Raw genomic sequence first — 14,633 nt, 5'->3', positions numbered from 1 at the left:
CGGAGTAGTCTTTGACGGCGTAAGCGAATTCGAAGGGCATACCAGGCTGATTGTAGGTTGGGCGAGGAGGAGGATTGTATCCGTAGACTGGGGGCGAGTCGGGATGTGTACCGGCCCATGCCACAGCCACGGAGACGGAGAGGAGGACAATCTAAGGGAGTCAGATGGTCAGATAAATTAGTAGGCAAATAGAGAGGAACGACGAGACTAAATTATCTATGTTGCAAATATGAAATGTCAAAACCTAGCTTTAAATACTCTGAGAAAGAATGATATGACAATCCCTCCCTTATATCCAACATGAATGTCGTGCGCAGAGCCTTCCAAATAGCTAGAAGCAATTATTATGTGAACACAACCACATTTGATCATCGACGATTTTGATGTATCCAACACACGGTCAGCTAGCAATGCAGATGATCTAAGACTTTAAGACTTTGAAGGCGATCTTTAACCGAGGTCCAGACGTGCTTGGTGTAGACACTAGGCAAACGGTGATGGCTCAAGTGCTACTAACCTTCCACATAATGCTGATGGACTGAAACACTCGGCGATGCGAAGTGACGAATAGACGAAGAGGAGCTGCATTTATACGTTGGGACTGCACGAAAGGAGCCTTTCATCATCAGCAGCAGGTGACGTTTGCGTGCGTTCGAGCCTGTGTTCTTGTGTGCGTGTATGTGTATTGAATTTTGTGTGCGTGCTTGTGTGTCTGGACGTGCGACTTAGAAATCCCTGACCTCACCTCACCTTTCCCAAAAATTAGTAAAACTCTAGCATGTTAACTCTTGTCGTTAATTAGTATTGTACTGCTTATATTTGTGCTTAATCCGCTCATTCAAGAAATCTTTAGGCTGGAAAGATAAAAATAAATGTTTATCTATGATTACATGGTAGCCGTATATTATACCGCGTTTGAGCAACGATTTGCGTGTCCCCCCCCCCTAAAAAAAAGAGTAGGATAGTGATATATAGGATACCGTGAGGTTTGCAATCACCTTCACTGAAATTGCCAATACAATTACTACCATCACAATCACTAATACCATCGCTACCATTACTCATATTTCCATCACAACCACTACCATCATTATCACAAACACTACCACGAATATCATTACAATCACTACACCATCATCACCACCTCCACTGCCACCACCATCATCACCACTACCACTGGTGTCGTATCATCATCATCGCAATCATTATCGTCATCATCACCACTGATAGTATCACGTCGTTACCGAAGTGCTTTGTATTGATTTGGCTAAACGGAAGACCCTCTTCTTCCTTTCTCCATCCTTCATCTTGTGTCGGGAGCAACGACGGTTACCTCCCTGGTTCATGTGGTGGGCCTGCAAGATGATGGACAATCTTTTTCAAAACCCGTCAACCACCTCACCTCCATCATGAGGTGCTGCCCTGAGGGGCTGACACTCAGTCTTCGAACTAAGTCCTGGTTTTGTTTTTGTCAACTTTAACTGTATTTATAACACCTTTCCAATCATGTAGAGGTGAGAGCTGGCGAATGCCCCCAATTCATTACGTATTAACTCTTGGGATTAACCTTTTGACCCCTCCAACAGTGGCAGGCAAAGTAAAAAGTCGGCATTGGCATGGGTCGACCATATTTGCAGCCGTCCTTTCGACCCTGATAATGGCGCAGGGCTAACGATTTCTTTTCTTAATGGTCATGCAAACTTCACCCGTTCCTCTGTCCTTCTGTTGTGGTAGCAAGACTGGCGATAGGAGCAGAGGTATTAGAGTAACGTTGAAGAAAGTGATTTATATGGACCATAATGCTGTAAACAGTGATGATTGTAACCAAAAAATGAAAGACGAGAGAAATATGGTAACAACGAGAATCTTAATATTTAATGTTTTTCTCTTCTCTTTCTCTATTGTTCTGATTTTTTTTCATCTATCGAAAGAACGAGTGACAGTCAAATGACTTGTAATTGTTCCTCAAACCCGAAGACACGAGTTGGCGAAAGGGGGAAATAGAAAGCATGTATGCTTGTGTATGCACACACACATACACACACACACACACACACACACACACACACACACACACACACACACACACACACACACACACACACACACACACACACACACACACACACAGACACACACACACACACACATACACACACACACACACACATACACACACACAAACACACACACACACACAAACACACACACACACACACACACACACACAAACACACACACACACACACGCGCGCGCGCGCGCGCGCGCGACAGTCGAAGTGACAGCAAAGATTGGACTCCAGAAAAAAATACAATTTTCGTGGATCTCAACGAGAGGGAGTACCTGTGTTGTATTAGTAGGAAAGGGGAAAGCTCGTGTGTGGGGAGGTGAATAAAAAGGAGAAGGGGAGGGATTACTCAGGAAAATGGAAGAAAATGAAGAAGGGGAAGAACGGGCCCCGTAAGTCACAATGAATGTTAACAAGAGATGCGCACGTGTTAGAGGTGAAGTGGAAGGGGCTAGTAAAAATGAAAAAATTAGAAATATAGATACGAGCAGCACAATAGAAGGTGAAGATAATTATTTCTACGAATTTAATGAGGGAGAGGATGACAACCTCCCCCGATTAACATGTCTAGAGAAACAATTAGCAAAAATAAACGAATGTTGGGAGGTTAGGGTCAGTCAACTTAGACGTATTACATAAAGAGTTGATAAATTGAAAAAACTAAGGAAGGAGAGCAAAACCTAGAAAAAAAAATAGAAGAATTAAAAAGACAGTTAAAAGAAGTAAAGGATGGGAATGAGGAATTAAAGAAAAAATATAAAGAGAATAAAAAGTCCATAGCAAAAGAGGTACAGGGTTGGAGAAAAGTCCAAGAGAACAACAAATTTAATTTACAGATATAGTAAAACCACAGATAAAAGAACAAACTAAGGACACATTTATTAAAGTGATGAGAAAGAGGGAGAATATAGTAAGAGACTTAGCGGATAAAAATAAATGTATAATTATGTTTGGGATGGAAGAAAAGCATAATCCAAATAGGACTACACGAGTAAAAGAGGAGAAGGAAAAAGAAAACAAGATATCAAAAGTAGTTCAAGAAGATGAACAAGAAACAGGGAAACAAATTGAAGAAATATATAGAGTAGGGAAATAAAATATAGATAAGACCAGACCAATTGGAGAAAAAGAGAGATGAATAAAGAGGAAAAAGAGGAAGAGGAAACAAGAAGAATAGAAGCCAAGGAAAAAAAAACGAAAACAGAACAGAGTCAGAGAAAGAGAAGTTCTATTGGAGAGTAGTGGATATGAATGTGAGGAAATGGTTCATAGCAGAGAAAAACAGTAAGTTGTGTCTATGATGTTCTTTTTTTGTGGTTCTTTAAAAAATCACTGGTAACAAGGATCCATGTGTACTGCAGAGGAAGGCAGCATTGGAGAGACGGTTCGTTTCTCTGTCTTCTATGAATTGGAGGAAGGATGATGATGTTGTGGTAGACGTATTTGCCTTAGCCACCATCACTTTACATTTCATTCACTCTCACGGGAACTCTCCAGCTGTCAGGTTCCTGAAATGGAATGGAATTGTAGTGCTGTGGAGGGGCTTCAGACAATGGAGTAAGTCATCATTACCGGTTCCCTACTTCTTCGACAACAAGAATGACTTATTTCCAAACCCATATTCTAAAAGACTAACAGCCTGCAACACTTTGCAACATGTAGGTAGACACCTATGGAATCTGTCAGTCAAGCTGTGGCAGTGCCGTTCTATATCGTCGAAACATGTGTTACATATTTTGTGTGTGTGTCTTGTTCACAAGCTTCCATTCCTTACCGAGTAGTGTATTTGTGCTATAGTGAGACATAATTACGTCCTTAACACAAAGTTTTAAGTATGAACAGCGCACCTTACAGGAGGTACAGAGTTGGCAATTTCTATGAAATAAATCAATATATGAGGCAACAACGAACTAGCGACAGAATCAAAAGTCACGTCGTTACTGTCACAGAAAATTTAATCTTTGTCATTTCAACTAGGCTGATTCTCACTTTCGTTACCCACTATGTGCATATCTTTTAGGATAAGCTTTCCAACCTTGAATACATTGGAATCCTTATGATTAGTTAAAGTATATACATATATGTTATTTACTGATTCCTACTTTCTCTAAGCGAGCAATCAGATTAGCCCAAACCTCAGCATGAGTTGCTCGTTCTATCATTTCTCTAACTGCAGCTGTTATAGCTTTCAGATTATGTTAGAAATATGGAAAATCCCACTGGACAGTCTGTGTGCTATATTTCATTTGAAAAATATCCGAGAAAGGTTCATACAATATATCAGTGGGCTTGCTTCACCTAGTTCTCTTAGTCAAGGAAAATTTCCAAATAAAAATGCAACAGCCAATAATGGCAAAAATACTAATTGCAATCATTCAGGTGAAACAAATGCAGGACAGGCTCTGGTCTAAAAAATTAGATTGGCCTGTCCTCTTTTGAAGTTGTCTTTAAGAGACCCTTTGTTAACAGTTGTTGGGGTCATTTTCATCGTATTTTGTTTTGGCAGTATTGTCATTGTTATTGATGTCTTGTTACTGAAGTAGTTATTGTCAATGTCGCCATTGTAATGCAAGGTGTCATACTTTTGTGCATTTACCTGAATGTATTTACCTCATTGTAATACTCAGGAGGAGAGATAAACTCACAGGATCATACCTATTTTTCTCAATCTAGCATGCATACTTTTGAATTTGTTTATGATATATAGACTAAAATATTTCACCAGAAAAATGTGATGGAAATTGGCGCTAAGAAAATAACGAAAATGACAACAAAATCTTGTTTATTCGTCGCTCATATATGACCAAACCTTACAAGAGCCACAGGAAGGAATGTTTTCCGTTTTTGCAGCCATAGAGTGTCAATTAGTTCTTCCTAAATTATGTATGAACAAATCAAGTGGACAGTGTCATGGTGACTAGAACATTGGAACTTTGACTAAGAAAGTGCTAATTACTTTGGTATTAGTAGGTCTGAGTAAAATGCTTTTTCATCACTGATAACCAGATCAGGACTGAATGAGAAGTGTGTGGTAAGTGGGGTAAGTATGGGCTCAAGAGAGGCGTGTGTGAATATGAAGATGGGTGTAACTGAGTAAAAATCGATTATGTAGACGAGGACCTCAGTAATTGGTGCTCAGAGTGTCTCTGAGGCACCTTCTCTCGAGGGGTTCTTGGCGCGCCACCCTCAATGGTGAGGGTGGCCTGACCCTCACCCGGAGGAGCTTAGGCATATGTTGGTGGGGGATGGTAGGGCGCTGGTGTGGGATGGTAGGGTGCCGGGGTGGGATGATAGGGAGCCGGGGTGGGATGGTAGGGTGCCGGGGTGGGATAGTAGGGAGCCGGTGTGGGGTAGTAAGGAGCCGGAGTGGGATGGTAGGGTGCCGGGGCGGGATGGTAGGGCGCCGGAGCGGGATGCTCAGCCTCACCCTCGTAGGAGACTTCGGCTACGTAGCCGCTGTAGTCATCGGCGTCGAAGTTGACTGTTTCAATTCGGCCGTCGGGAAGAGCGACGTGGTAGGAACCCGAGGTGACGACGCCGTCGCTCTTCTGTTCGTGGGCGTAGTCGTTGCCGGAGTAGTCTTTGACGGCGTAAGCGAATTCGAAGGGCATACCAGGCTGATTGTAGGTTGGGCGAGGAGGAGGATTGTATCCGTAGACTGGGGGCGAGTCGGGTTGTGGACCGGCCCATGCCACAGCCACGGAGATGGAGAGGAGGACAATCTAAGGGAATCAGATGATCATATAAATTAGTAGGTAAATAGAGAGGAACGACGAGACTCAATCATCTATGTTGCAAATATGACATGTCAACACCCAGCTTTAAATACTCTGTGAAAGAGTGATATGACAATCCCTCCCTTATATCCAACATGAATGTCGTACGCAGAGCCTTCCAAATAGCTAGAAGCAATAATTATGTGAACACAATCACATTTGATCATCGACAATTTTGATGTATCCAACCCACGGTCAGCTAGCAATGCCGATGATCTAAGACCTTAAGACTTTGAAGGCGATCTTTAACTGAGGTACAGACGTGCTCGGTGTAGACACTAGGCAAACGGCGATAGCTCAAGTGTACTAACCTTCCACATAATGCTGATGGACTGAAACATTCGGCGATGAGAAGTGACGAATAGACGGAGAGGAGCTGTATTTATACGTTGGGACTGCACGAAAGGAGCCTTTCATCAGGACCAGCAGGTGGTGGCAGTGGAGGTGGAGGTGGTGATGATGATGTAGTGATGGTGGTGATATTCGTAGTGGTGTTTGTGATAATGATGGTAGTGGTTGTGATGGAAATATGAGTAATGATGGTGATGGTAGCGATGGTATTAGTGATGGCTACGGTAGTAATTGTAGCATCAGCTTCAGTTTAGGTGTTTTCAGACCTCACGGCTATCCTATATATCACTATCCTACTCTTTTTTTTTTTTTTTTTTTTTTTTTTTAGAGGGGGACACGCAGAGTTGCTCACAGGCGGTATAATATACGGCTACCATGTAATCATAGAATAACATTTATTTTTCTCTCTCCAGCCTAAAGATATCTTAAATGAATTGATGAAGCACAAATATAAGCAGTACAATATTGATTAACCACAAGAGTTGACATGCTAGAGTTTTACTAATTTTTGGGAAAATGTGAGGTGAGGTCAAGGATTTCTAAATCGCACGTCTAGACACACAAGCACGCACACAAAATTCAACACACATACACGCACACAAGAACACAGGCTCGAATGCACGCAAACGTCACCTGCTGCTGATGATGAAAGGCTCCTTTCGTGCAGTCCCAACGTATAAATGCAGCTCCTCTCCGTCCATTCGTCAGTTCGCATCGCCGAGTGTTTCAGTCCATCAGCATTATGTGGAAGGTTAGTAGCACTTGAGCCATCGCCGTTTGCCTAGTGTCTACACCAAGCACGTCTGTACCTCGGTTAAAGATCGCCTTCAAAGTCTTAAGGTCTTAGATCATCGGCATTGCTAGCTGGCCGTGGGTTGGATACATCAAAATTGTCGATGATCAAATGTGATTGTGTTCACATAATTATTGCTTCTAGCTATTTGGAAGGCTCTGCGTACGACATTTATGTTGGATATAAGGGAGGGATTGTCATATCACTCTTTCACAGAGTATTTAAAACTGGGTGTTGACATGTCATATTTGCAACATAGATGATTGAGTCTCGTCGTTCCTCTCTATTTACCTCCTAATTTATATGATCATCTGATTCCCTTAGATTGTCCTCCTCTCCGTCTCCGTGGCTGTGGCATGGGCCGGTCCACAACCCGACTCGCCCCCAGTCTACGGATACAATCCTCCTCCTCGCCCAACCTACAATCAGCCTGGTATGCCCTTCGAATTCGCTTACGCCGTCAAAGACTACTCCGGCAACGACTACGCCCACGAGCAGAAGAGCGACGGCGTCGTCACCTCTGGTTCCTACCACGTCGCTCTTCCCGACGGCCGAATTGAAACAGTCAACTTCGACGCCGATGACTACAGCGGCTACGTAGCCGAAGTCTCCTACGAGGGTGAGGCTAAGCATCCCGATCCTGCGCCCTACCATCCCGCCCCGGTACCCTACCATCCCACTCCGGCTCCTTACCACCCCACCCCGGCTCCCTACTATCCCACCCCGTCACCCTACCATCCCACCCCGGCTCCCTATCATCCCACCCCGGCACCCTACCATCCCACTCCAGCGCCCTACCATCCCCCACCAACATATGCCTAAGCTCCTCCGGGTCAGGGTGAAGCCACCCTCACCATTAAGGGTGGCGCGCCAAGAACCCCTCGTGAGAAGGTGCCTCACCGACACTCTGAGCACCAATTACTGAGGTCCTCGTCTACATAATCGACCTTTACTCACTTACACCCATCTTCATATTCACACACGCCTCTCTTGAGCCCATACTTACCCTACTTACCACACACTTCTCATTCAGTCCTGATCTGGTTATGGTTATCAGTGATGAAAAAACATTTTACTCAGACCTACTAATACCAAAGTAATTAGCACTTTCTTAGTCAAAGTTCCAATGTTCTAGTCACCATGACACTGTCCACTTCATTTATTCATACATAATTTAGGAAGAACTAATTGACACTCTATGGCTGCAAAAACGGAAAACATTCCTTCCTGTGGCTCTTGTAAGGTTTGGTTATATATGAGCGACGAATAAACAAGATTTTGTTGTCATGTTCGTGATTTTCTTGGCGCCAATTTCCATCACATTTTTCTGGTGAAATATTTTACTCTATATATCATAAACAAATTCAAAAGTATGCATGCTACATTGAGAAAAATAGGTATGATCCTGTGAGTTTATCTCTCCTCGTGAGTATTACAATGAAGTAAATACATTCAGGTAAATGAACAAAAGTATGACACCTGGAATAGCAATGACTACAATGACAACAACTACGACAGTAATAAGACACCAACGACAATGACAACACTGCCAATAATAAAAGGACGATCAAAATTACCCCAACTACTCTTAACAAAAGGTCTCCTGAAGACGATTTTAACAAATAACAGGCCAATCTTTTTTTCTAGACCAGAGCCTGTCCTACATCCGTTTCGCCTGAATTACTGCAATTGCATTGTTACCATTATTGGCTGTTGCATTTTAAATTAGAATATTTCCTTTACCAAGTGACCTAGGTGAAGCAAGCCCACTGATATACTTTATGAACCTTTCTCGGATATTTTTCAAATGAAATATAGCACACAGACTGTCCAGTGGGATTTTCCATATTTCTAACATAAGCTGAAAGCTATAACAGCTGCAGTTAGAGGAATGATAGAACGAGCAACTCATGCCGAGGTTTGGGCTAATCTGATTGCTCGCTTAGAGAAAGTAGGAATCAGTAAATAACATATATATATATACTTTAACTAATCATAAGGATTCCAATGTATTCAAGGTTGGAAAGCTTATCCTGAAAGATATGCACATAGTGGGTAACGAAAGTGAGAATCAGTCTAGTTGAAATAACAAAGATTAAATTTTCTGTGACAGTAACGACATGGGATTTGATTCTGTCGCTAGTTCGTTGTTGCCTCATATATTGATTTATTTCATAGAAATTGCCAACTCTGTACCTCCTGTAAGGTGCGCTGTTCATACTTAAAACTTTGTGTTAAGGACGTAATTATGTCTCACTATAGCACAAATACACTACTCGGTAAGGAATGGAAGCTTGTGAACAAGACACACACACAAAATATGTAACACATGTTTCGACGATATAGAACGGCACTGCCACAGCTTGACTGACAGATTCCATAGGTGTCTACCTACATGTTGCAAAGTGTTGCAGGCTGTTAGTCTTTTAGAATATGGGTTTGCAAATAAGTCATTTTTGTTGTCGAAGAAGTAGGGAACCGGTAATGATGACTCACTCCATTGTCTGAAGCCCCTCCACAGCACTACAATTCCATTCCATTTCAAGAAACCTGACAGCTGGAGAGTTCCCGTGAGAGTGAATGAAATGTAAAGTAATGGTGCCTAAGGCATATACGTCTACCACAACATCATCATCCTTCCTCCAAGTTATAGAAGACAGAGAAACGAACCGTCTCTCCAATGCTGCCTTCCTCTGCAGTACACATGGATCCTTGTTTCCAGTGATTTTTTAAAGAACCACAAAAAAGAACAGCATAGACACAACTTACTTTTTTTCTCTGCTATGAACCATTTCCTCACTTTCATATCCACTACTCTCCAATAGAACTTTTCTTTCTCTGACTCTGTTCTGTTTTCGTTTTTTTTTTTTTCCTTGGCTTCTATTCTTCTTGTTTCCTCATCCGCTTTTTCCTCTTTATTCATCTCTCTTTTTCACCAATTGGTCTGGTCTTATCTATATTTTATTTCCCTACTCTATATATTTCATCAATTTCTTTCCCTGTTTCTTGTTCATCTTCTTGAACTACTTTTGATATCTTGTTTTCTTTTTCCTTCTCCTCTTTTACCCGTGTAGTCCTATTTGGATTATGCTTTTCTTCCATCCCAAACATAATTATACATTTCTTTTTATCCGCTAAGTCTCTTACTATATTCTCCTTCTTTCTCATCACTTTAATAACTGTGTCCTTAGTTTGTTCTTTTATCTGTGGTTTTACTATATCTGTAAATTAAATTTGTTGTTCTCTTGGACTTTTTCTCCAACCCTATACCTCTTTTGCTAGGGACTCTTTATTCTCTTTATATTTTTTATTTTATTCCTCATTCCCATCCTTTATTTTTTTTAACTTTTTTTTTTTTTTTTTTTTTTTTTTTTTTTTTTTTTTTTTCTCTCCTTCCTTAGTACTTTCAATTTATCAACTCTTTATGTACTCCGTCTAAGTTGACTGACCCTAACCTCCCAACATTCGTTTATTTTTGCTAGTTTTTCCTCTAGACATGTTAATCGGGGGAGGTTGTCATCCTCTCCCTCATTAAATTCGTAGAAATAATTATCTTCACCTTCTATTGTGCTGCTCGTATCTATATTTCTAATTTTTACATTTTTACTAGCCCCTTCCACTTCACCTCTAACACGTGCGCATCTCTTGATAACATTCATTCTGACTTTCGGGGCCCGTTCTTCCCCTTCTTCATTTTCTTCCATTTTCCTGAGTAATCCCTCCCCTTCTCCTTTTTATTCACCTTCCCACTAGACCACGAGCTTTCCCTTTTCCTACTAATACAACACAGGTACTCCCTCTCGTTGAGATCCACGAAAATTGTATTATTTTCTGGAGTCCAATTTTTGCTGTCACTTCGACTGTCTCGCGCGCGCGTGTGTGTGTGTGTGTGTGTGTATGTGTGTGTGTGTGTGTGTGTGTGTGTGTGTGTGTGTGTGTGTGTGTGTGTGTGTGTGTGTGTGTGTGTGTGTGTGTGTGTGTGCGTGTGTGTGCATACACAAGCATACATGCTTTCTATTTCCCCTTTCGCCAAATCGTGTCTTCATGTTTGAGGAACAATTGCAAGTCATTTGACTGTCAGTCGTTCTCTCGATAGATGAAAAAAAATCAGAACAATAGAGAAAGAGAAGAGAAAAACATTAATTATTAAGATTCTCGTTGTTACCATTTTTCTCTCATTTTTCATTTTTTGGTTACAATCATCACTGTTTACAGCATTATGGTCCATAAAAATTACTTTCTTCAACGTTTCCTTACTACCTCTGCTCCTATCATCAGTCCTGCTATCACCACAGGAGGACAGAAGAACGGGTGAAAATTGCATGACCACTAAGAAATAAAATCGTTAGCCCTGCGCCATTATCAGGGTCGAAAGGACGGCTGCAAATATGGTCGACCCATGCCAATGCCGACTTTTTACTTTGCCTGCCACTGTTGGAGGGGTCAAAAGGTTAATTCCAAGAGTTAACACGTAGTAAATTGGGGGCATTCACCAGCTCTCACCTCTACATGATTGGAAAGGTGTTATAAATACAGTTAAAGTTGACAAAGACAAAACCAGGACTTAGTTCGAAGACTGAGTGTCAGCCCCTTAGGGCAGCACCTCATGATGGAGGTGAGGTGGTTGACGGGTTTTGAAAAAGTGTGTCCATCATCTTGCAGGCCCACCGCATGAACCAGGGAGGTATCCGTCGTTGCTCCCGACACAAGATGAAGGATGGAGAAAGGAAGAAGAGGGTCTTCCGTTTAGCCAAATCAAAACAAAGCACTTCGGTAACGACGTGATACTATCAGTGGTGATGATGACGTTAATGATTGTGATGATGATGATACGACGACAGTGGTAGTGGTGATGATAGTGGTGGCAGTGGAGGTGGTGATGATGGTGTAGTGATGGTGGTGATATTCGTGGTGGTGTTTGTGATAATGATGGTAGTGGTTGTGATGGAAATATGAGTAATGATGGTGATGGTAGCGATGGTATTAGTGATGGTGACGGTAGTAATTGTAGCATCAGCTTCAGTGAAGGTGATTGCAAACCTCACGGTTATCCTATATATCACTATCCTACTCTTTTTTTTTTTTTTTTTTTTAGGGCGGGACACGCAAATCGTTGCTCACAAGCGGTATAATATACGGCTACCATGTAATCATAGATTAACACTTATTTTTCTCTCTCCAGCCTAAAGATATCTTAAATGAACGGATGAAGCACATATATAAGCAGTACAATACTGATTAATGACAAGAGTTGACCTGCTAGAGTTTTACTAATTTTTGGGAAAGGTAATGTGAGGTCAGATATTTGCAAATCGCGCGCCCAGACACACAAGCACGCACACAAAATTCAACACACATACACGCACACAAGAACACGGGCTCGAACGCACGAAAACGTCACCTGCTGGTCCTGATGAAAGGCTCCTTTCGTGCAGTCCCAACGTATAAATGCAGCTCCTCTCCGTCCATTCGTCAGTTCGCATCGCCGAGTGTTTCAGTCCATCAGCATTATGTGGAAGGTTAGTAGCACTTTAGCCATCACCGTTTGCCTAGTGTCTACACCGAGCACGCCTGTACCTCGGTTAAAGATCGCCTTCAAAGTCTTAAGGTCTTAGATCATCGGCATTGCTAGCTGGCCGTGGGTTGGATACATCAAAATTGTCGATGATCAAATGTGATTGTGTTCACATAATTATTGCTTCTAGCTAGTTGGAAGGCTCTGCGTACGACATTCATGTTGGATATAAGGGAGGGATTGTCATATCACTCTTTCACAGAGTATTTAAAGCTGGATGTTGACATTTCATATTTGCAACATAGATGATTGAGTCTCGTCGTTCCTCTCTATTTACCTCCTAATTTATATGATCATCTGATTCCCTTAGATTGTCCTCCTCTCCGTCTCCGTGGCTGTGGCATGGGCCGGTACACATCCCGACTCGCCCCCAGTCTACGGATACAATCCTCCTCCTCGCCCAACCTACAATCAGCCTGGTATGCCCTTCGAATTCGCTTACGCCGTCAAAGACTACTCCGGCAACGACTACGCCCACGAGCAGAAGAGCGACGGCGTCGTCACCTCTGGTTCCTACCACGTCGCTCTTCCCGACGGCCGAATTGAAACAGTCAACTTCGACGCCGATGACTACAGCGGCTACGTAGCCGAAGTCTCCTACGAGGGTGAGGCTAAGCATCCCGCTCCTGCGCCCTACCATCCCGCCCCGGCACCCTCCCATCCCACACCGGCTCCCTACCACCCCACCCCGGCGCCCTACTATCCCACCCCGTCACCCTACCATCCCACCCCGGCTCCCTATCATCCCACCCCGGCACCCTACCATCCCACTCCAGCGCCCTACCATCCCCCACCAACATATGCCTAAGCTCCTCCGGGTCAGGGTCAGGCCACCCTCACCATTGAGGGTGGCGCACCAAGACCCCCTCGAGAGAAGGTGCCTCGCAGACACTCTGAGCACCAATTACTGAGGTCCTCGTCTACATAATCGACCTTTACTCGGTTACACGCATCTTCATATTCACACACGCCTCTCTTGAGCCCATACTTACCCTACTTACCACACACTTCTCATTCAGTCCTGATCTGGTTATCAGTGATGAAAAAACATCTTACTCAGACCTACTAATACCAAAGTAATTAGCACTTCCTTTGTCAAAGTTCCAATGTTCTAGTCACCATGACACTGTCCACTTGATTTATTCATACATAATTTAGGAAGAACTAATTGACACTCTATGGCTGCTAAAACGGAAAACATTCCTTCCTGTGGCTCTTGTAAGGTTTGGTCATATATGAGCGACGAATAAACAAGATTTTGTTGTCATGTTTGTGATTTTCTTGGCGCCAATTTCCATCACATTTTTCTGGTGAAATATTTTACTCTATATATCAATAAACAAATTCAAAAGTATGCATGCTAGTTCGAGAAAAAATAGGTATGATCCTGTGAGTTTATCTATCCTCCTGAGTATTACAATGAAGTAAATACATTCAGGTAAATGAACAAAAGTATGACACCTGGAATAGTAATGACTACAATGACAACAACTACGACAGTAATAAGACACCAACGACAATGACAAACACTGCCAATAATAAAAGACGTCCAAAATTACCCCAAAAACTCTTAAGAAAAGGTCTCCTGAAGATGATTTTATCAAATAATAGGCCAATCTCATTTTCTAGACCAGAGCCTGTCCTACATCCGTTTCACCTGATTTATTGCAATTGTATTGTTACCATTATTGGCTGTTGCATTTTAAATTGGAACATTTCCTTTACCAAGTGACCTAGGTGAAGCAAGCCCACTGATATATTGTATGAACCTTTCTCGGATATTTTTCAAATGAAATATAGCACACAGGACTGTCCAGTGGGATTTTCCATATTTCTAACATAAGCTGAAAGTTATAACAGCTGCAGTTAGAGAAATGACAGAACGAGCAACTCATGCCGAAGTTTGGGCTAATCTGATTGCTCGCTTAGAGAAAGTAGGAATCAGTAAATAACATATATATATATATATATATATATACATATATATTATATATATATATATATTATATATATATATATATACTTTAACTAATCATAATGATTCCAATGTATTCAAGGTTGGAAAGCTT

General features: G+C 42.1%; 2 protein-coding genes across 2 annotated transcripts; one reads left to right on the top strand and one right to left on the bottom strand.

The window, feature by feature from the left end:
* Positions 1-5,293: 5,293 nt before the first annotated feature.
* Positions 5,294-11,264, bottom strand: LOC143039120 (uncharacterized). Its single transcript, XM_076208976.1, has 2 exons — positions 11,250-11,264; positions 5,294-5,791 (listed from the first exon to the last, which is right to left on the bottom strand). The coding sequence occupies exons 1-2, from the start codon at positions 11,262-11,264 to the stop codon at positions 5,294-5,296; spliced, it is 513 nt and encodes a 170-aa protein (XP_076065091.1).
* Positions 11,265-11,966: 702 nt separating this feature from the next.
* Positions 11,967-13,372, top strand: LOC143039119 (uncharacterized). Its single transcript, XM_076208975.1, has 2 exons — positions 11,967-12,017; positions 12,875-13,372. The coding sequence occupies exons 1-2, from the start codon at positions 11,967-11,969 to the stop codon at positions 13,370-13,372; spliced, it is 549 nt and encodes a 182-aa protein (XP_076065090.1).
* The last annotated feature ends 1,261 nt before the right edge of the window (positions 13,373-14,633 follow it).

Source organism: Oratosquilla oratoria, chromosome 25 (assembly GCF_046742065.1).
Source record: "Oratosquilla oratoria isolate Oo_2021 chromosome 25, ASM4674206v1, whole genome shotgun sequence".
Lineage (NCBI taxonomy): Eukaryota > Metazoa > Arthropoda > Malacostraca > Stomatopoda > Squillidae > Oratosquilla > Oratosquilla oratoria.
This window is presented reverse-complemented; position numbering and strand designations above follow the sequence as displayed.

What these genes read in the sequence shown, in the direction of transcription:
- LOC143039119 (XM_076208975.1), top strand. Translation starts at nt 11,967, where the DNA reads ATGGTATTAGTGATGGTGACGGTAGTAATTGTAGCATCAGCTTCAGTG. An exon ending in TAGCATCAGCTTCAGTGAAG is followed by an intron (nt 12,018 to 12,874) that starts GTGATTGCAAAC and finishes TGATTCCCTTAG; the next exon opens with ATTGTCCTCCTCTCCGTCTC.